The sequence below is a fragment of the Leuciscus leuciscus genome (assembly GCF_965113295.1).
Source record: "Leuciscus leuciscus genome assembly, chromosome: 14".
Classification (NCBI taxonomy): Eukaryota; Metazoa; Chordata; class Actinopteri; order Cypriniformes; family Leuciscidae; genus Leuciscus; species Leuciscus leuciscus.
This window is the reverse complement of record NC_138738.1, coordinates 2,239,789-2,262,531: the sequence shown is the minus strand read 5'-3', so window position 1 is coordinate 2,262,531 and position 22,743 is coordinate 2,239,789. Positions and strand designations below refer to the sequence as shown.

General features: G+C 36.8%; 1 protein-coding gene across 3 annotated transcripts in view; it reads right to left on the bottom strand.

Moving 5' to 3' along the window:
• Window positions 1–3,942: 3,942 nt before the first annotated feature.
• cbfa2t2 (CBFA2/RUNX1 partner transcriptional co-repressor 2) overlaps window positions 3,943–22,743 on the bottom strand; it is a 41,361-nt gene continuing 22,560 nt past the window's right edge. For 2 of the 3 annotated variants that reach the window (XM_082136408.1, XM_082136410.1), the window contains exons 2-11: window positions 17,666–17,809; window positions 16,442–16,683; window positions 16,273–16,362; window positions 12,706–12,887; window positions 11,454–11,701; window positions 11,020–11,105; window positions 10,689–10,896; window positions 9,268–9,336; window positions 7,813–8,003; window positions 3,943–5,714 (exon numbers count right to left, since the gene is read on the bottom strand). In XM_082136408.1, coding sequence (XP_081992534.1) covers window positions 5,454–5,714; window positions 7,813–8,003; window positions 9,268–9,336; window positions 10,689–10,896; window positions 11,020–11,105; window positions 11,454–11,701; window positions 12,706–12,887; window positions 16,273–16,362; window positions 16,442–16,683; window positions 17,666–17,809 — 1,721 coding nt within the window. In that variant the 3' untranslated portion in view covers window positions 3,943–5,453. The remainder of the gene's footprint in view (window positions 5,715–7,812; window positions 8,004–9,267; window positions 9,337–10,688; window positions 10,897–11,019; window positions 11,106–11,453; window positions 11,702–12,705; window positions 12,888–16,272; window positions 16,363–16,441; window positions 16,684–17,665; window positions 17,810–22,743) is intronic. The other variant, XM_082136409.1, reaches the window with a different exon arrangement.

Sequence of the window (22,743 nt, the reverse complement as noted above, 5' to 3'; positions counted from 1 at the left end):
AATATTACTAACTTTTTATAAGACTTAATATTAATGCCAGTAACAGTGTTACATTAGATGATGTTTAACATATCTATAGTTAAAGATAGCCTTTTCATATAGTCACGTGACGTTATGAAACGCAAAGTAGGCAAAGGCTACACTATGTAACTTTTTTGTTCAAAATGTAAATAATGAATCAATACATTATCAATCCTTCTTCCAAAACGTGTTTTTGTCTGCCCCAGATTCACTAAGCCTATATTATTAGTGTTTAAATTTTAAACCTGTCAGAATGATTTCGGCGGGAAATTGCGCATACATGTCACTCCTCCGTGCTTACTCGTCATATCCGTAAAGAAAGAAAGTTGCTCCGCCTATTTTTCCGAGTGTCTGGTGCGGGAGTGGAAGAGGTTAGTAGTCACAACGAGTGAGAAAGGTTGACATGAATTTAGTCTTACGTTTTTTTGTTTGTTTGCTTTTTTTGTTTTTAATTTAATAAATTTTTTAGCCGCTTATTAGTGCTCCAGTTGGTGGCGGTAATGCACTGAAAGTTGGTTTGCCAACTGCCATAAAACACCATTAGACGTAGTAGTGGGAAGTTCGGATCATTTTACTGACTCGGATCTTTGAATCTCGGTCAGCAAAATGAACGAATCTTTTTGCGAGTCATTTCAGCAGACTATAATTAAAATGTCATGTTAAATAGCCCAACACATCTAGTACTTACGAAAATGTTGATTACATTTGAAAAAATGTAAATAAACTTGCAGCCAAAGCCAAATTATAAGAAACCGAAATGTTTAATTAATTGATTAGTTGGGTCTTAAGTTCCGGCTATTGCAGACTGTTAGTTCAACGCTCCTCCTGATCCAAGATGTTCTTTCTTTTGCAACGTCAAATTTATCATGTCAGTTCCTTCGTTTCTTTCGTTCTTCCTGTTAGGCCCATAGAGACTATGCTGTCAGTACCGGAAAGACAATTGATTAGTTCATCTTTCGAGTCTTTAGGGTCTGAGTCTTTCGTTCTTTTGTCACGTGACCGCTGGTATCTTGCTACAAATACAACATTAGATTCATATTATTGACTGCATCTGAATGTATATTGTTTTATGTATATCGTTCAATATGAATGTTTTTTGTTCAAAATGAACGAATTGTTAGAAGAATTAGAAGAAGAAGAAGGTTGACATGGAGCATCTAAATCTCCAACCTCCGGAGAATCACCCGTTTAAACACCAGAGTCTGCAGGAGAAAAGAGAGTGAGACAGAGCTCGTAATAAAACAAGAATCAACATCAGATCGAGTGTGTGTGTGTGTGTGTGAGAGAGAGAGAGAGAACAGAGGAGAGTCAGCTGGAGAAAAGAGAGCGAGACAGCTCGTAATAAAACAAGAATCAACATCAGATCGAGTGTGTGTGTGTGTGTGTGTGTGTGTGTGTGTGTGTGTGTGTGTGTGTGTGTGTGTGTGTGTGTGTGTGTGTGTGTGTGAGAGAGAGAGAGAACAGAGGAGAGTCAGCTGGAGAAAAGAGAGCGAGACAGAGCTCGTAATAAAACAAGAATCAACATCGGCTTTTCAGGGATGGAGAACAATGTTCTTCCGCTAAATGCATGCAGGGATCACTCTTAATTTTTCTGTAATTTAATTACAGTTACTTCCGATGTAATTGCATTAGATAGCTTACTGTATAGACAAATATATAGAACAATACTATATAAACCATTGTGGATTTAACGTCTAATGTTAAAATGTACAGTATGTTTTTAATGTAACCTTCTCTCTTTAAATACTTCAAGAATAATTAAAATAGCAGTTTCATGTCTATCCTTATATTGTTCAGCTGGTCGAGGTTGATATGGGATTTAGGAAGTAATTACTAATAAGTAATGCAATATTTAGTACAGAGAGCAATTATTAATTACACTGTAATTAATAACTTTTTTAGAGTAACTTACCCAGCTCTGCTTAAATCACTTAGTGAGGTCGTGTTGCAACAATGCTATTGTTTGAAAAGTTTATTGTTGTGTTCGTTCACTTACTAATTATTGTACAATACTGCAGTGTTCAGTAAGCATGATGTCAGTCTTCTGCACTTCTCTCTGTCTCCCTCTGCTGGTGGGGTTTGGCATTTACGGTTATACCAACTATACTACATAGTAAATTACTAAATTGTAAATTTACATTAAATTAAATCCAATTAAATTAAAAAAATTACAAAAAAAATATTTCAAAATAAAATATAAATGGCAAGGAAACATTTCTCATTTTAAATTTATTTTAACTTGAAGTACTAAAATAACTAAAGCTATATTTAAAAAAAAAAAAAGACTAAAATACTAAAACTTTAAATAAATTAAATTATATTTCACCACAAAATCAAAAGTATAAAGAAAACAAATCCTGTTTTAAGACCATCCATGTTTTTTATAGGCCTACTAGAATAATTTTTTATGACAATTGTTTAAAAAAAAAAAGAAAAGAAAAAAAAGTGATGTTTTTGACATTGCCTTGTGTGTTAAAGATGTTGCCGTTGTTTGTGTGTTAAAGATGTTGCCGTTGTTTGTGTGTGTGTGTGTGTGTGTGTGTGTGTGTGTGTGTGTGTGTGTGTGTGTGTGTGTGAGAGAGAGAGAGAGAGAGAGAGAGAGAGAGAGAGAGAGAGAGAGAGAGAGAGAGAGAGAGAGAGAGAGAGAGAGAGAGAGAGATTAGTGTTCCAGCATGTGGATTGGCTGTGACGGACATCTAAACCCTCTGAGGCAGAAATGTTGAAAGTGTTGGTTGTGTCTTGTGTGGCTTGTGTGTTAAAGATATTGCTGTGTGTGTGTGTGTGTGCGTGTGCGTGTGTGTGTGTGTGTGTGTGTGTGTGTGTGTGTGTGTGTGTGTGTGTGTGTGTGTGTGTGTGTGTGATTAGTGTTCCAGCATGTGGATTGGCTGTGACGGACATCTAAACCCTCTGAGGCAGAGATGTTGAAAGTTGTCGGCTGAAGTCAAGCAAGTATAATCTGTGGTGTTGCATTCAGACTGAGTTTTGTGTTGCGTGACTGTCATTTAATCTACATTTAATCAAGTCGTGTTGTTCCAAAACACTCTTAAATGACAAGCAGCTTTATTAGAGTATCATGATGACAGAGGAGATGTTTGTGAGGATGAGTGTGTGTGTGTGTGTGTGTGTGTGTGTGTGTGTTAACCAATTCCTTTACTTCAGTCAATCCATACGACTAGATCTGAGAAAGCCAGTGTGTTTCTGCCATCTAGTGGAGGAACATCGTTCACAACACCTACTGTAAACATCTATACCTACTGTAAAACCATGCTGGATTACATTGTGTAAACAGCTTTCAGAATCTTTCATATTGTGACGGTACCATGGTACAATGATGGCATATTTAGGCATTACTAACGATAATAATAATCTGTTTTTCCATAATTTTTGAGGGTCGAGTAAACATGGTAAAATTGGGTAAAGTGTCCCTATCTCTCATGAGACTAAAATATTTCCCATCTGAAAATCAACATTAGTGATTTATTCACCCCAGTTTTGAGGTTTAAATGTTTATAATAGCGATGTGTGAATTTATTATATGTTGGACTATTTATTTCTTATATGGAATTAGTTTTTCATATGCAACTAAATTGGATTTTAATCTTCTAAACTCTTCTTTAAATGTCATATTTTAGCATAAGTTACAGTAAATGCTTCTTACCCGACATTTATGAGGGGTTTCTATTCTATATTAATATAAAATCCGTGCAATAACAATACACCTTATAATTAGTATTAAACAGATAACCTGTAAAGATGTGCTTCATTTTTTCAACAGACTTTCCACATTTTCAATATCATAGAAAAAACGAAAACACACACACACACACACACACACACACACACACACACACACACACACACACACACACACACACACACACACACGATCAAAACCATAATCCGACCTTCACAAACACAATGCCATGTTAATGTCTTTATTTTTTAATATCTACTTCATACCAATATTCAAGAATTCTCAAAGGAAAAAAATGAATGTCACAGAGTAGCTCACAAAATAAAGATTCTCTTGCACCGTTATATTTTACACATTCTGATCATGAAAAAATAAATCAACATGTCGTGTACCGTACGAGACGGGTAATGAAGACGTCAATGTGGAGAGAAAAGAAAAGAAGAGGAAACAGACTCACTCTTGACTCTACATCAAATTATGTACATATCCTCCTGAGATTTGTCGAGTTTTGCATGTTGAGCACAGACCGGTTCAGCTCGCTGGATCATATATGTGGGATCAGTCACAGGAAGATGATGATTGTAGACCAGCCGTGTTTAACACACGATTCTCCATCTAAACTCTGATAATATTGTCATTAGGGATGCACCGATATGAAAACTTTGGCCGATACGATAACCGATAATTCTTTATATTTGAAAGCCGATAACCGATATATCGGCCGATAAATCTAAATCCAAATTTGTATATATTTTCGAGAGCCTGATTACAAAAACAAAACTCTCATCATTAAAATTCATGTCCCAAACACACAATTATAATGTTCTCATTAGCCGATATGACAGACTCGCACTGTATTTTCCTTTTCGAAGCGATATATCGACCAAATTTCCTTATCGAGCCGATAATAATAACATTAAAAATGATAATATGTCGGCCGATACCGATATGGTGACCGATATATTGTGCATCCCTAACTGTCATATAATGCTGATACAGCGACACATGAACATGTCACGCGTTCACTGACCGCTTTGGTGAAGTCATCACTCTTATATTGCTCTGATCTGTACAGAAACACACTCGCGCACACACGGACGTAACACTGACAACGGTTTGTGCGGGTGAAACCAATCACAGGAGATTTGCACCAAATCGGCAAAAGATGCAAAAACACATGTCAGTCGTCCAGTCGGATACACTCGCAGAAGTGTGTGTGAAAATCCGGCTTCTGGACTGAAACGGTCGCTCTTATCCGCTCTGAAGGTTTTCATACACGTTTTTTATAGGCGTGAGAGAGAGTGTGTGTGTGTGTGTGAGAGAGTGTGTATGAGTATATGTGTGTGTGTGTGTGTGACAGAGTGTGCGCGTGTGTGTGTGTGTGTGTGTGTGTGTGTGTGTGTGTGTGTGTGTGTGATTAGTGTTCCAGCATGTGGATTGGCTGTGACGGACATCTAAACCCACCGAGGCAGAGATGTTGAGAGTGTCGCCTGAACTCAAGCAAGTATAATATGTGTGCATTAATTAATTTGATGCAATAAAATTAATTCATTAATATGTACAGAACCAGCACAGAAACAAACAAGCAAACAGACGTAACACTGACAACAGTTTGTGTGGGTGAAGCCAATCACAGGAGATCTGCACCAAAGACTGGCAGAAGAGTGTCTGAACGTCCCGCTTCTGAATGACCCGGTGTGTGTGTGTGTGTGTGTGTGTGTGTGTGTGTGTGTGTGTGCTAGTGTGCGCTGGCGTCTGATGCTGGTGTGGACGGTGTGGACGCTCGGGAGGTTTTCTCCGGGACGGGGCTCGGGACGGGGCCGCTGTCGGGGGCTTTGGCCAGGATTCGGGACGTGGGTTTGGGCTGGTTCTGGAGTCCCGGGGCACAGATGAGATGGTGTCGCTCCCAGTCTTTATGCTGACAGAAGGATCCGCAGTATCTCGCCGCGTTACAGCCGCTGCACGTCTCGCTCGCCTTACGCCCGCAGTTCCAGCAGCACTGACACACACACACACACACACACACACACACACACACACACACAGAGAGAGACAGCTCAGTTAATCACCGTGAGTTATGGCCATTAGTACAATATTAAACATTACAGTAACACTTTACAATATCGTTCATTATTAACTACATTAGATAACATGAATTAAGAATGAACGATACTTCTACAGCATTTATTAATCATAGTTCATATTTCAACATTTACTAATAAGTTATTAAAATCAAAGGTTGTGTTTGTTAACGTTAGTTAATGCACTGTGAACTAACATGAACAGCTTTATTTTTATTAACTAACATTAACAAAGATTAACAGATACAGTAATAAATGTATTGCTCATTGTTAGTTCATGTTAGTTACTAATGTTAACTAATGAACCTGTTACCAACATTACAATATAAATATTAAATTCACACTTTTATCGTTATTCAGCAAAAATGCATTAAACCTCTGGTACTGTGTGCGTGATTGTACTATATTTTAGTTCGAATTTAGTTTTTATTTAATATTTTGTATTTTTAGGGGATTTTATGGTACTGAATTATATTTATGCATCAGTTATAATCCATTTATTGACTTTTTGAGCATAGACCTGAAGATAAAATGTCCAACTTAAACTGTCAGAAATCTTGAATGCTTTGAAGTTTGATCTCTTTATAAAGACACTTGGCAGATTATCGTTTTCAGAACCATTTAATCATATCGAATCATATCCATAATTGTTTTTGTGTGTGTTCACAAGTGCCAAAACCCTCTAACAAGTTTCATCCATTCTGATGAAGTAAAAAATTCACACACACAAAAAATAAAACTTAAAATGTTTCGGTCAAAAATGACCAGAGGGTTAAACTGATTACAAGTGACAGTAAAGACTTTTATAAAAATACAGTAAATATATATAAGTTTATTTATTGTTTATTTTTTGAAATTGTCAAAAGTGACAGTAAAGACATTTATAATGTTACAAAATATTCTAACTATTCTATAATAACTTTCTATTCATCAAATAATCCTGAAAACAATGCATCACTGTATCCTCAAAAATGTCCTCAACTGTTTCCAACACTGATAATAATCATAAATGTTTCTTGAGCATCAAATCATCATATTAGAATGATTTGTGAAGGATCATGTGACACTGAAGACTGGAGTAATGATGCTGAAAATTCAGCTTTGAATCACAGGAATAAATTACACTTTACTATATATTCACATAGAAAACTGATATTTTAAATTGTAACAATATTTTACTGTTTCTATTGTATTTTTGATCAAAAATGCCTTTAAAAACATTTTAAAAACCTAAAAATTTGAACAATAGTGTATAATATTGTCATTTAATATTTTATTTAATAATGTAATGTCTGTATATTTAATATATGCCTGCTAATATTAACATTAGTTATTTTAGCACCCACTTTTGATTTAGCTTTAGCTTTCTGTGGGCAGTAATAATGCAATGTTGATTTGGTCAGGCAAACAGCACTAATGTTTGCATAATAATGAGCCTCATTTGCATAGAAACGAATGACCCAGTTTGAATATTCCCGAAGCATCATTTACAGTTTTTCTTTCCATTCATATATTCTTTTACTTATTTAAAGTTTTTTTTTTTTTTACACGTACATGTGTATGAATATAGATGTAAGTGGGTTATGCAAGTATGTAAGCACATGGTAGGAGTGTGTGAATATGCGTGGCTATAGATGTATGAATGTATATACGTGTGTGTATACGTATATATGGATGAGTAAGTATAAGTATTGCACATATGTATAATTATGTTTGTACATCTAGTTTCTCTTTAAGTATGTGTGTATATATACGTATATGACATGTATATGTATGTATAATTTGTATGCATTCTTATCAAGTAAATTTTATTTATTTTTCTCGTTCCTCACGTTTATGTATTCATACGTTTACATGTCTTTATTTACGTATTCAGTACAACACGTATGACTTAGGAATGAGGGTAATGTGAAGTCTTGTTTCAGCATCTCGTATTGCTGTTACTGGTTCCCTGTTTATGTAAAGCTTCAAAAGCAGCTCATGGTTGAGTTGAGGAAGGTTTGCTGTGACTCTCACCTCGCTGGAGTCCTCCTGCTCGTTGATGACCTGTATGGCGTCCTCCGTGGCTTTCCTCTTGGCCTCGGCGAGGGTTTTCTCCATCTTGGCTCTCTCGACCGTGATCATGTCGAAGGCTTTCTGCTCGGCCTCGGCCACGGCTTTCTGCACCTCGTCCATCGCCTGACGCTTCACCTCGTTCACCGCCTCCTCTGCAGGACACAAACCACGTATTCATCAACGTTATGTGTGATCTGACAACAGGAATGAATCAGTCGCCTTTAGCTTGCTTGGTTGAGGTTTAAAAAACACTTACATTTACATTTAACACTTAATATTCAACAACATTATTGATCTGCCAGCATTGACATCATTATATGAAGAGTTCAGATGCAAAAGCCTCTGAAATTTTCTTCTAGAATTATCATTTTTATCAAGCTCGTATATTTAGGTTCAGTAATTTCACTTTAATGACAATTAATAGGTCATTTTCATTGCCATTAAAGTGAAATAACTGAACATAAACATACAAGCTTGATAAAAATGATCATAGATAGATTTTTTATTTATTTATTGAATGCCGGTCACATACAAATAATAAACATGACGATAATCCAACATATAGTGTAAAAATATTATACAAATATAGACTACAACAAATAGGAAAAGAAAATATACAGTGTAATTTATAAAATAATAATAATAATTAAATAATAATTAATAAATATAATAATATAGTAATAATAATTAATAAAAAAAAATTTTTTATTAATAATAAAAATTGAAAAAAAAGAACAGGTATGAGATAATCATATATATAGCATAAAAGCTTCACATAGAGACCTAGTGCGTTTTGCTTTACTTTTTTTCAACCCAAGTAGTAACTCAAAATAATTTTTCATATCTATTTGAAATAAAAAAAAGTTGGGTTTTTTTTGGCACCATTATATGAGAACTGAACTGAGCTAGACGATGACATCACTGTTTTCTCCAGAGCGGCTATATATATATAAATAAATGATATATATAACTAAATAATAACTAAATTAATAACTTGTTAATAACAAAAATGAACCATCACTGAACTTACTTAAGCTGTACTGACGCTATTTTCTTCTAGAAACAAATTTTGTTGCATTATTTTCCTGTTATCTCTGTAAAGCTGCTTTGAAACACTTTAAAAAGCACTATATAAATAAAGGTGACTTGACTTGACTTAATATTCAGTAATATAATCGATTTGACGGCACTGACACTATCAGGTGAGGACAAAACTTAAACCGAATTGAGATGAATAATGAGAATTTGAATCCATCTCATATTTGCATTGTTTCATAGCGTTTTCTTGTAATAAAACAATATAAAATATTGAACAAAGAACTTATTTCGTTTCTGAAAGTGTGATTACTGAAAAACAAGACAGCTGGTAGGGGAGAAAACAGGTTTCCCAGGGTGCATCTGGGTTTCCGCCCTTACCGGCTTTCCTCCATATCTCATCAGGCACGAAGCCAGAGCCGGAGCGCAGGGGAAGATCCCTCTGAGAGTCTGCGTGCGAGAAAAACAAATATATTACCATCAGAACCATGTAGGAGTGGCGGATGTGGAAGCATGTGAGAGGACGGGGCGCTTCGTGATTCTTGGGCAGCGTTTGGTCACAGATGGCGTTGAGGAGCGCAGCGTTTCAGACGACATTCCCTCAGATTGGACTCAAATACACAACACCTGCTCGATCAGCAGGCTCACACACACACAGAATACACTCGTATAGACGCACACACACACACGGCTTTGTCTGTTAGGAGAGCATGAGTAACTAGGTGATGTTATTACTGTAGTTCACCATCACCTCCACTAGGGGGAAGTTGATTTAAAGGATTTATCAGAATTAGAATTTTCTGATAATTTTTTCACCTCCACGTCATCCGAGATGTTCATGTCTTTCTTTCTTCAGTCGAAAAGAAATGAAGGTTTTTGAGGAAAACATTCCAGGATGTTTCTCCATATAGTGACTTCAATGGGGTCCAACAGGTTGAAGGTCCAAATGTGAGTTTCAGTGCAGATTCAAAGTCTTTACACGATCCCAGCCGAGGATTAAGAGTCTTATCTAGACAAACCATCACTCATTTTATAAAAAAAATGAACATTTATAAACTTTTTAACCACAAATGCTAGTCTGTGATGTGTTACTCATTACGTAATCACGTTGAAGTTACGAAGGAGGAAGAACAGACCCAGTGTTCACAAGTGTGAAGAAGGAGGACCATTCAAAAGTGTTTGTATGTTGAATGACACATATTTATATGTCTTTGTGTGAGTTTATTGTTTAAAACGGTCCTTTCTTGTGCGTATCCTGGATGTTTAAATATTTGTAAACACTGGGTCTGTTCTTACGCCTACATCACGCTTGACCTTTCAACGTGATTATGTAATGTGTGGCGCATCTCAGCTAGTGCAAGACCAGCATTTGTGGTTAAAAAGTATATAAATGTTTTAAAAAAATTATAAAATGTCCGCTGGTTTGTCTAGATAAGACTCTTATTCCTCGGCTGGATCGTGTCGAGACTTTGAAGCTGCACTGAAACTCACATTTGGACCTTCAACCCGTTGGACCCCATTGAAGTCACTATATGGAGAACAACCCTGGACTGTTTTCCTTAAAAAACCTTAATTTCTTTTCGACTGAAGAAAGAAAGACATGAACATCTTGGATGACGTGGGGGCGAGTAAATGAACAGGAAATTTTAATTCTGAAATGAACTTCTTCTTTAAGCTCTGCAAAATGAGCTTAAATTTAAATGCATCTCTCAAAGTCTGGCTGTGCTTTGAAAGGTCAGCGATAAAAAGGGGCCAAAGTTCAAACAGTTGGTGCTGTAAATGATTCTGAACACTAAACTCACCTGTGTTTATTCCCTCTGCTGACAGAGGACTGTGTGTTTTGGTGAAGGGGACGTTCCCTGATGTCGTCCCGTTCTTGCGTACGTCGTCGTGTGGGTTTGAGCGTCTCCTCCAGTAATTGAGTTCCTCGCGGTCCGACTCCTGACAGCGCCGCAGAACGCTCACCGAACGACGGGTTTTCTCCACCATGTCCACAATGCAATTCAGCACCTACAACCATACAGATGACAGAGACATTTAGTACATGAGGTATATATATATATATACAGTAGTCAACATTTGAATCAGCACAGTACTTTATTTTGTAAGAATTATTAATAAATGCAATCTCACATGATCCAGATGTCTCCATTCTTCAGCCCACTCTCTCTCCGTCAGTCTGTGGTCTACAGGTTCCTCGCGGTAGCCTCCGTTACTGCCTGGAAATGACGACAAAACCACGTCAGAAATTCACTAATATTTTAAAACCGTCATCTTTCCCTCGCGGGTCAAAATGACCCGAAAGCCCTAAAATTATGATTTTTCTATGTGTACTGAAGCATTCCACGCATTCCATTGATTCCAATGGGGGTCAAATTGACCCGTGAGGGAAGGATTTGTTACTTTTTTAAATTTCAACCACAAAACTCCTTGAAACCATTAAAAAAAATGTGTGTGTGTATTTGTGGTTCAAGTGCGACAAAAGTCCTGGGGTCCTCCGATGAACACCCAATTCTACAAAAATGATTTCCGGGTCAAAATGACCCGAGGGAAGGATGAGCAAGTACCTGGCAGTCGTGGCCTGTCCTTCAGCTCCCTCAGCTCCAGGATTCGGTGAGGCTCTCGGTACAGCTGAGGTGTGCTGATGTCATCCAGCGCGTAGTGCTGCAGAGGGGGCGGAGTCGGGTGGATCTGGGCGGGGAGATGGAGCGGGTGGGCGGGGCTATGTCTGGGGGCGGGGCTAATGGTGCAGATCCGTTTGGCTGGAGGTTCCAGGGAGGCGGGAGGCCGCTCGTGAAAACCATTCTCTTTACTTCTGGAGGAAATAATAACATCATAAGAACCATGGTTTTTGGAGGACCTGTACAATGACAATACCAGGGTGTTTTGGTGAAGTACCTTGCAGTAAATACCATGGTATATGAATATGGTAACCATTCAGTTCCATCATGTTATATTGCAAAGCACAATGATAAATAATCCTTCATAACACTAAAAGAAATGAGTGTAGGATTTACTTTGAAACTAATTTCACTGAGAATTTGCTATTGAATTTCACTAATAATTACAAAGAAACGGCAAGTAACACATTGAATAAAATTGTGAAGTTAAAAGACTGAAATTGTATTTTCTTGTTAAACATAAAAATCTTAGTTTTATTTACAACTTCGAAAAATAAATGTTTTAGGTCATACCATGTTTTTGGGATATTATATCATGGAAATGTTCACATTTTCTTATAAACCATGGTATAAAATGTTTGTTTTTTTGTCAAGGTACCATGGAAATACCACATTTTTTGGACCATGTTTCTTGTCACACTAATATCATGGAATTTTTGAGGTACCTTCCATCATGGCATGTGAATAACCATAAAGTATAATGCTATCTAATACCATAACTTAAATGGTTTTTTGAAGTTGTAAATAAAGCAAAGACTACGTTTTACAAGAAAATACTATTTCAGTCTTTCTACTTCAAATGCAATGTCTTACTTGCCATTAATTGTGAAATTTACTAGCAATTTCTGAGCAAAAATAGTTTCTACACCAATTTTTTTTGTATATATATATAAATAAATATAGTACTCAACATTTGAAGTGGATCAAAAAAGTTCATCAAAGTTGTCCTAAGACAAGAACAGGGTATTGCTCAAAATTCTTGTATAACTTTGATGAAAGGTTTTGATCCACTTCAAATGTTACTGTATATTGATATTGTAAGTATAGTAGTATCTGGTACCATAACTACTAATGTAGTTCTGCCATGGCTCTTTATTTTTAGGTGTTTTTCTCAGAGCATGTTTGCGTGCGCTCATACCGGTTAGGACTGTGACGTTTGCTGCTGTCGTTGGGGTCCAGCAGGAGTTCAGAGGAGTCGGCTGGAGACGGGGCACTGGTGCTGAGCAGGAGGTGTTCGTGTTGGGACAGATACTGCGCTGGAGTCTGTTTGGCCGCCCGAGCGCAGTGAAGAAGCTCTCTCTGCAGTAAAGGCAGGTTGGCCTGCGTGAAGGACAGATTACAGTAAACTGGCTGCATAACAAGCATCAACTAAATGGAAAATTGCAAGTAATCAAACCCAGCAAGCAATTTTGCGTTTAAAAGACGTCTAATAGCCGTCCAAACACAGCCCAGACGTCTAGGCTAAAACAAGGCAACATTTGGGCTGTCAGTGAAAATTTAATAGACGTCTAACCATCACCCAAGAATAGACTAGTCATCTAAAATATGAACATGTCAAAGAAATGAAACCAAACGCCTTGTAATCACTGTTGACTTTGCTTACATGATGGAATATCAAACATCTCACAAGTTGTTTTGGCAAAAATGACATGTTACCAAATTCGAGGTTATTTTGTCTAGAAGTGGGTTACTCATAGCCGGACTATATCGGGTCTATAGTTAACCGAGACGGTGAAATGGCGGCTATTGCTTGCCGGGAACCCACTTTGGAAGCATTTTCTTAAGTGGTCTAAACTAATCAATGTGCATTTTTTGCATTTTTCCTGATAAGAGTGGAGATAAAGGTCAAAAAGATTTCTTCCTGGACAGACTCGGAGGAGCCGCGATGTGCATGAAAACTCCTGAGCCTGAGGCGTCTGCTCAGCGTCACTGCATGTTCTGCTCGCTATTAAAGCTCCAGACTGCAATTTTCACCAACATCTCGTCAAAATAGTCCATAAATCTTTCGTATGAAAACACTTCAGCCACAGGAGGATGAGAAACAATCGCCCAGATGAAACAAAACAGACCCAGCGCTCCGTTTCTTATATGATGACGAGCATGTGAGATTGATTACTAATGTGAACATATGAAGAATATCAGAACCATCTGGCAAACACAAGGGGAAAATACTCTCTCAAGTAAACCCTTTCAAAAGCATAAATTACTTGACACATCTCTCTCTCTCTCGGTAAAGACCGGGACACACCAAACTAGCGGTGACGAAAGATGACACCGCAAAGACTACAGGCGACTGTCAACTAGCATATGTGTAAGGAAACGACTATCAACAGGTATCAATAGTCTATATTCGTCATTCAAAAAGGGAAACCAGTTTCCGAAATAAGTAGGTACTTATTTTGAATAAGTAATTACTTCACAACCACTAAAAAGTAATCTAGTATGAACGTGTGTCGTGAATGTACTAGGATGACGTAAAATTAAAACTTTTATTCTTGTGCACTGACTCGTTTGATAAACTAACAGACTAATAGTCTAATATATAATAAGTCTGATATTGTAATTTACACATGTCTGGGATAGTTCAGAGAGGGTAGACATTGATGGGATTCTCTCTGAGTAAACAATTGTTAATTATGGAGTTCCTCAGGGCTCTGTGTTAGGCCCCCTTTTGTTCCTCTTATACATAAATACTGTCAAAGATGTTGCCCGACTAGAGCTGACGTGTGAAACACACCGGGAAAAAAACAGTCCGAAAGACGCTCACCATCGACTTGGTGCGTCACGGCCCTAAAGAACACTAATTTTAGTGTTGCATAGTCTAATTCATTTGAACAAATCTGATCATTTTTGCTTGATCATTTCAATAAACCAGTTCAACAAAAATGATTCACACACAGCATTTTATGCGCTTTCAGTAAATAAAACATGGATAAATGCGGCTGGCATCACTGTGCTTTGTATTAAATTATATAAATGATTCTGATTTTAGTTATATTGGTCATATTTACTAATGATGATGCCTTCACAATCACAAAATAATTTAGTACTGGTGATAATCATAACAATTCCGTGTTCATGGTGTATATTAAACATGATACCCGAAGAAAAAGGGTCTGGAATGCTTTCAAGTGTTTTCTAAAAGAGAACAAGAATCTCTAGTTTTTATTACGAGAACGACAAACATCTCTGTTCATGATTAACTTTGCCCTCCTCTCACATATGCTGCCTGTCATTCACATTCTCTTGTTTTGCGCCAGCAAATATTCCCGGACAACTGTGTTAACCGCTGCCGAGCTCCATATGTTACGCAGGCCCCCGTAAAAACAACCTGCAACGGTTTATAGTCGTGTTTCACACTTCCGACCGCCTGGAATTCTCGGAAGTCTCCGTTGGCTCCATAAATCACCGAAGGAAATATTAGATACCTTCCACTTTCTCTGTTCAGCATCCCTCTCATTGCATGGCACTTTAAAATCATTGAATGCATGTTTTATCCTTCCAGGGATTCACTAAAATCCCCAAAACTGAGTGTTTTATTGGCTTTTATGGTGTTTTAATGTCATTTTTGAGGGAACGCTCTCATAACTTTGTCTAACATTCCAGCAAGGTTCTCTCAAAGTTCTTCCGGTAACGTTAATAGAACGTTCGTTTTCTGGGAAGTTATCTGATCTTTAAAACATTTAAAACATACAAATATTAGACATCGTTCATGGAATTTGTTTTTCTGAAACATTTTAGTTGAACGCTCGTCTAACATCTATTTAAATGTTACAATGTCCAACTTGTTTCGGAATGTCCAGAGAAGATTCAAAAGTAACATTCCCATGTTTGCAGAATAATGAAATGGAATGCATAACTTGGTTTTTGAAACGTTTAAAAAAACAGGACATTTTGAACGTTCAGAATAACGTTTTCTAGCCTGGTTAAAACCAGACAATTCTCAGTAATAACTGAGTTATGGTCTGGCAAAGCTTCATTAATAACTCATTTCCAAAGGGACGTCACCAACGGTGGTCGCTAAAATGCCTCTGGGCGCAATTGGATAGACCTAAAACCAATCAGAGCGATCATCACCGTGTAAAGCCATATGCTGCGTCCCTAAGTTACACTACGCCATAAAAGTATGTACTCTTTTTGTGAAGAAAAGGTATTTACTTTTGAATGTGTAGCAAAAAAGTAGGCAAGCTCTGGGACATACTACTTCGTCATCTTTATCGGACGGATCTTTCGCGTGCGTCCTGTCACGTAAACTGCCCTGTCAATCATCTTGTCACAGTTAAAATCCTCTATTAAATCTAATTTAATTTCCTACCGTTTCGGAGAGAAATGTAGCAGCACGTTCATCTGCCAGTGAGTCTTTCATGGAGACTGTCCTCATGTGTTTGCAATTTGAATATAATAATGCATTTAAAAGTTGGTGCGCTTCACCAATGGACGTCGCTCAAATGCCTCTGGGCGCAACTGGATAGACCTAAAACCAATCAGAGCGATCGTCATCGTGTAAAGCCCGCCCCAACGTTTCTGATTGGTGCCGCGATTTCGACGGATTAGAAATGGGCTTGAATGAGCTCTTTGCCAGACTACTTGCAGAGCAAATCTAAATTTGCCTGAAGTTGTCTGGGTTTTCCCAGGCTAAACATTTTCATAACTTAATGACACAAGGGCGAGTAAATGACAATTTATTCCTTTATTTCCCATTTACCTTTAAGAATGGTATGACGAAGGGCCTCAAGGGGAAGTTTGTGGCTTCTTGCAGTCTGGAGTGAAACTCTTCAATGGTGACGGTGGAATTCTATAGGGAAAAAAAGACATCGCTAGTAAACCAGTTCCACATCTGACCGAACCATATATAATGTATGTAATAGACGTACCACTAAAGCGAGCACCAGGTTTCGGACGCTCTCTCCGATCTCGGGCGAGATGTCGTTGCCGAACTGCTGTAGAGTCGTGAGGAAGCGCTTCAGTTTGCTCAGCTGGCGCGCGCCACAGGTCGCTGGAAGCTGCTGATTGGCCAGTGAAGAGGAAGATGATGACGACGGCCCGTTGCTGTAGCGCTGAGGCGGAGAAGGGACGGCGTTGAGCATCGGTGGGGAATGATTGATCCCATTGGTCACTGCATAAACAGAGAATGTGGTTAGACACGGATAATCATAGCAATGTTAGGAATGACCTGAAAACACATTATTTTAGTATTATATAGTTATTGTTTTATATTTATAGTTATTCTTATAATTATTTATTTTTATTATTAGTTTTATTTAGTTATTATTATTATTAGTTTTCAGTTGTAATTTTAGTTTAAGGTTTATTAATTTTTTTCTTCCAGTTTTAGTATTTATTTATTTCCAGTTAGTAATTTTAGTGCTTCAATTTAAACTTATTTCAGTTAGATTTTCATTCAATTTCTGATTTTTAGTGTCATAATTCTATTTTATTTTAGCTTTATTTCAATTTAACAAACATTTTTAATATTTTCCCTGCTGTTAAATTGCTTTTCCCTCATTTAAGTTGTTTTGAATAAAAAAAGCATGCTAAATAATTAAATGTAAATGGTCTGCTGGTGACAGGGAATGTTTTGAGTATGTACTAAGAGAAATCCTATCACACATACACAAAGGTCACATGCTGTTTGTGTAAATATTAACTAAATTGCATTGAAATTCTTTTTTGTTTTCCAGTTTAATAAACATTTAATAACTATAGCTTCAGTCTCCGATTCATCAGCTTTTAATAAACTTTATGTAAACTTTAATCTCCTTTATCATTAGGAGTGAATACTTCTCAGTATGTACTATATACAGTATATACCTACTAAAAATAGTACAAAATGCATGATTTCACAATGGAAATCTCAAACAACTAGTATGCCACATTGCTGTCACATGACTTAGGCTTTAATCAATTCTGGTTTATTCATAACTCTGGAAATTGAAGGTCAAGTGCACACTGCATACTGCATACTACATAATGCAAATTTTGACGTGCAATAGGTTTTTCATGCATGCAAACAATTTAAATAGTGTGAAAATGGTAGTATGTCATCATATGGGACACACTAATGGCAATGAGAGCATGCAGGTTTGAGTGAGTCTCACGTGCTGTGGTGGAGAACGCTGCCGGACGAGGTCCGCTGGGATTGATGGAGGGAAGAGGAGGCATGACGGAGACGGTTGGTCTGGAATGAGTCTTTCCATCCACTGGGGATCCGGGCATGGCAGGAACGTTCTTCTCTGCACTGTCTGAAAACCAGAGACAGAGACAGTGAGCTGGAGATTGACACATCACTTCTTCTCTTTGTAATCATGAAGGTTTCTGTTTGAGATTTCCAGTAAAACCCAATAAGAACATCTCAGATCTCATTCGGTCAACTCTGCTATCCTCTCATTTCGTCAACTTCCCACAAGTGCATCGTTTACACAATCATTAACAGAAGCACAAATGCAAACGAATGAATTTGGATATTCCTAAGCACACAAATGCAGACAATGTGTCTCATGCATTGATATGCAATTCATGTTTAAAGAGACCTCGACAATCCAATTGAGCCCCAAACCTCTAAAAGTGGCATAGATTTCTAATCTTAACCCTCCACACACCCTTCCTAAACCCATCATCTCCTTTTCTGGTGCACACCAGATGTTTTCTGCCCTTGTTTAAGAACCGTGGAGTCCCGACAGCTGAAGTGCAAATGAACCAGGTTTTGTCCTCGGGAAAGAAAGGGTGATCATTGAATGGAGAATCGGGCCATTTCACGCTTGCTAACTAGGCTTCACAAAAGACGTCAAGGGCTAAACGCATACTTTCTGCTTTTCAATGGACCACCAGGCCCAAAAGTCGTAGATCAGAGGTGCTGTTGTTCTGAAAGAGCCGTGAGAGAAGCTATCGGCCTCATTTCGAGTATATCAGACCGCTGAAAACGCTTTTACAAAGGCGGCTAATAGACCCACACAGATCGAGTTGTCAAAGGTCATGAAACGCTTCTTACCAGACGACTTTTCATAGACGGACGGGGCTTCTCTGGGTGAAAAGCGTGTTTTGTTTAATGTTTATTCATGGGAAACTAATGCAGTGAATGCGTTTCTCCGTGAGGGATTACGCCGTATAGTTTTTAAATGGGCCTCTCCACTTAACAATGAAAAGTAAGGCGGTTTTTAATGGGATTGTTATAGCGCTTCATGCGTACGTTTCATTGCAGTCGCGATAAACAGACGACATATTGAACGAGTCCGACACACAGCAGAAGAGTTCAGCCCAATTGTACAGAAATCCTTTAAAATGTTGTGTCGTCAATGTTTATATACTTATACCACTGTAAAATATACAGTTACAAATATACATTACTCGATTTGTTCGAGTTGTGAAGTGCATTAAATAAATAAAGAATTTAAAAATAAAACAAATCATGTTTTTGCATTGAAATAGAAAAAAAAAAGCAATTATATTTTGCATTGTAAAGGACAATTGCATTGTATTCTGCATGTTAGGCTCATTACATTTACTGCAATGAATCTCATATGCAAAAATAATAATGTTTTCAAGTCAAGGGAAAAAAGCAATTATATCTTGCATTAAGAAAATAAACTGTTAAAGAACAATTACATTTGTGTTCTTTAAGCGTGTTTTATTAATTGCACTCTCTTTTAAATGAGCTTTTATAGTGACTGTGAGACTCAAACAAAATCCTCATCTTGACGCACTCACCGAAAGCGCAGGGGTCACAGGTGCGACACACTTTTGCACACACGCACGGAAACATAGACAAATCTTGTGGTTTGCGAGCGCACCTGAGCCCTGCTCCGGGTCCTTCAGGCTGCCCCTCTTAATGCCTGACTGAAAAATCATGTGCCATCTTTTTGTACACCTGTCTCCTCCCTGGGAGTCAGGAACTGGGAACGCGGGAGAAACAGGAAGATCAGCAATTTGGGTTTGAGCCATACCGTAGGATATACACAAACCCGTCTGTTAGCAGAGATTAGCAGCACACCTGTGGAGAACTACAGCTTAACTTGTGAAAGACGAGAGAGAGTTTCACTAGTAAAGCTGAACACATTTTTTAAGTTTAAGACTTACAGATCCATATATCACCAGACCACACTGATCAGTCCGGGAATATTTGGCAATTTTGAGATTATCAATAAAGCTTGTTGTAATATTATAATTATCAACTTCAATTTTAAACGTTTGTTTTGTAAAATATTGTGTAAAATAACCATTTGTATCATTTTACATTGCAAAAAAATATGTATTGTCAGTTCAACTTCGAAAATGTACTTCGTGTGGTAAAATCTACAATAACTGGTTTTGTTGAGATGAAATAAATTCTTTAAGATTACTGATTATAACTGAATTCAACCAACCTGAAAAAACAAGCTTTAACTGTAAGTAAATATAACCTGATTTCTCCAGCAAGGTAAAAATACTTAATAAGTTTGATATAATCGTTTTTTCTTTTATAATATGATGAAAGTCCTTTTCTAACTTGATGTAAATACACACAAAAAAATGAATTCATTACCCTTATTGAATTTGAGTACATCCCAAATAAATTTGTTTAGTTGGGTCAACACAATTTAGTTGGTTTAGGTCAAGTTATGTTACTCTAGTATGTTTAACTTACTTAATATTAAATTACTCAAATTAAAAAAAAAATTATGTTGGTCCAACCTATTTTTACATTAGGCTTAATTTTCACATCAAGGTGGAAACAGATTGTTTTTGGGGTTATAATCAGTTATAATCAGTAATAGCAACAGTGTGTGCATATCATTACATTTTACTGAATAATTTTTTTTTTGCATAAACTGGCATTATACTGGCCGCCCTGCATCTATGCAAAAACATTACTGTTTTATTTATGTGTTTATGCATATTATGCATATTTTATGCATTTATGAATAATTATGCATAACTGAAAAATAAAATAAAAAATTGTTCAATTCAAAACTGTTGAAACTACGAGTGTTGTTTGCGGTCTCAGGTGTGGAGTCTCTTGGTTATTAGTCACTGAATTGAAAACATCCTTGCCTTCACCTGAGTCCAGCACACACACACACACACACAGTGAACACACAGCTGCGGTGCGATCCGTGGGGAAGAGAACACGGGTCTGTTAGCTCTGAGATATCCGTGCGGATCAATATTGATCTGCTAACAGCAAATGAGCAGCTTCCTCTGACTGCCACCTGTTCTCACACTCATAAAGCTCAAATAAAGAGGAAAAACTCATTACAGCTATTAGACGTCACTGTCATCTGACATATCTCACGCTGTCCTGAAACCTCTAATAAACTGTGATAAATGCTTTAAACTGAGAGGGACAAACAACTGCATGCTGGTATATTTAATCATAGCTTCGCCACAGAGAACATGCACTCGCATGAAAATAGATCGAGACATTAAAGTCACAAACACAAAGACCATAATGGAAATCAATTTGAATATGTTCTTGTTCAACTCACATTTATTTTTGCTATTATTGTATCAAATTATGATGTATATTTACCAATCAAAAATTATAAATATTTACTGTTTAGTCTGGCACACTTGATTCTGATTGGACAGTTATCTCTCTATCTCTCTATCTCTCTCTATCTGTCTATCTATCTATCTATCTATCTATCTATCTATCTATCTATCTATCTATCTATCTATCTATCTATCTATCTATCTATCTATCTATCTATAATGAAACATCAATAACTTTTAATGCAACTCAAGAACCTTTACAGACAGAAATGGTCATTTATAAGCTTTCTGACATGAAAATGTATATGAATATATAAGTGATTTCTCCTAAACATCTCATGAAAAAACATTGGGCTGATTTGGTTGTGAATACATGTGCCGACTCTGAGAATATAACCAAACCCATCTGAGAGAGGTTTACTCCCCCAAAACGTTAAACATTGAGGCACACAGAGTTGATTTAAAAGCCCGGCCTGTCTTTGTTTAAAATGATATATGAATTTCCATTAAAAGTGCTTCAATGCTGCCAAACCGAGTGTTTAGAAATCATTTAAAGAGATCAGGACAATAGAGCAGAGAAACGCACCGCCTCCAGCCACACATCAGCAAAACAAACCCACACGGGGCGAGAGACACAGAGACAGAGAGAGAGAGAGAGAGAGAGAGACGGACACAAAAGGGTTAACCTATCAGATCATTATGTGTGTGAGAGAAAGAGAGAAAGAAAGAAATAAAGAGCTGGGACGGATGTTTCTGTTCCCCTTCCCCCTCCGTCTCCTTCTGTTCTTCCACCATATGGAGCTGATGATGGGGGGGGCAAACCGACAGATGGAGTCTCAACAGTCTCTATATCTATATATCAACAGTGATTATATATCTATATATCAACGGTCAATATATCTATATATCAACAGTCATTATATATATCTCCATATCAACGGTCACTATATCTATATATCATCAGTCATTATATCTATATATCAACAGTCATTATATATCAATATCAACAGTGATTATATATATCTCCATATCAACGGTCACTATATCTATATATCATCAGTCATTATATCTATATATCAACAGTCATTATATATCAATATCAACAGTGATTATATATCTATATATCAACAGTGATTATATATCTATATATCAACAGTGATTATATATCTATATACCAACAGTGATTATATATCTATATATCAACAGTGATTATATATCTATATATCAACAGTGATTATATATCTATATATCAACAGTGATTATATATCTATATATCAACAGTGATTATATATCTATATATCAACAGTGATTATATATCTATATATCAACAGTGATTATATATCAATATCAACAGTGATTATATATCTATATATCAACAGTGATTATATATCTATATATCAACAGTGATTATATATCTATATACCAACAGTGATTATATATCTATATATCAACAGTGATTATATATCTATATATCAACAGTGATTATATATCTATATATCATCAGTCATTATATCTACATATCAACAGTCATTATATATCAATATCAACAGTGATTATATATATCTCCATATCAACGGTCACTATATCTATATATCAACAGTGATTATATATCTATATATCAACGGTCAATATATCTATATATCAACAGTGATTATATATATCTCCATATCAACGGTCACTATATCTATATATCATCAGTCATTATATC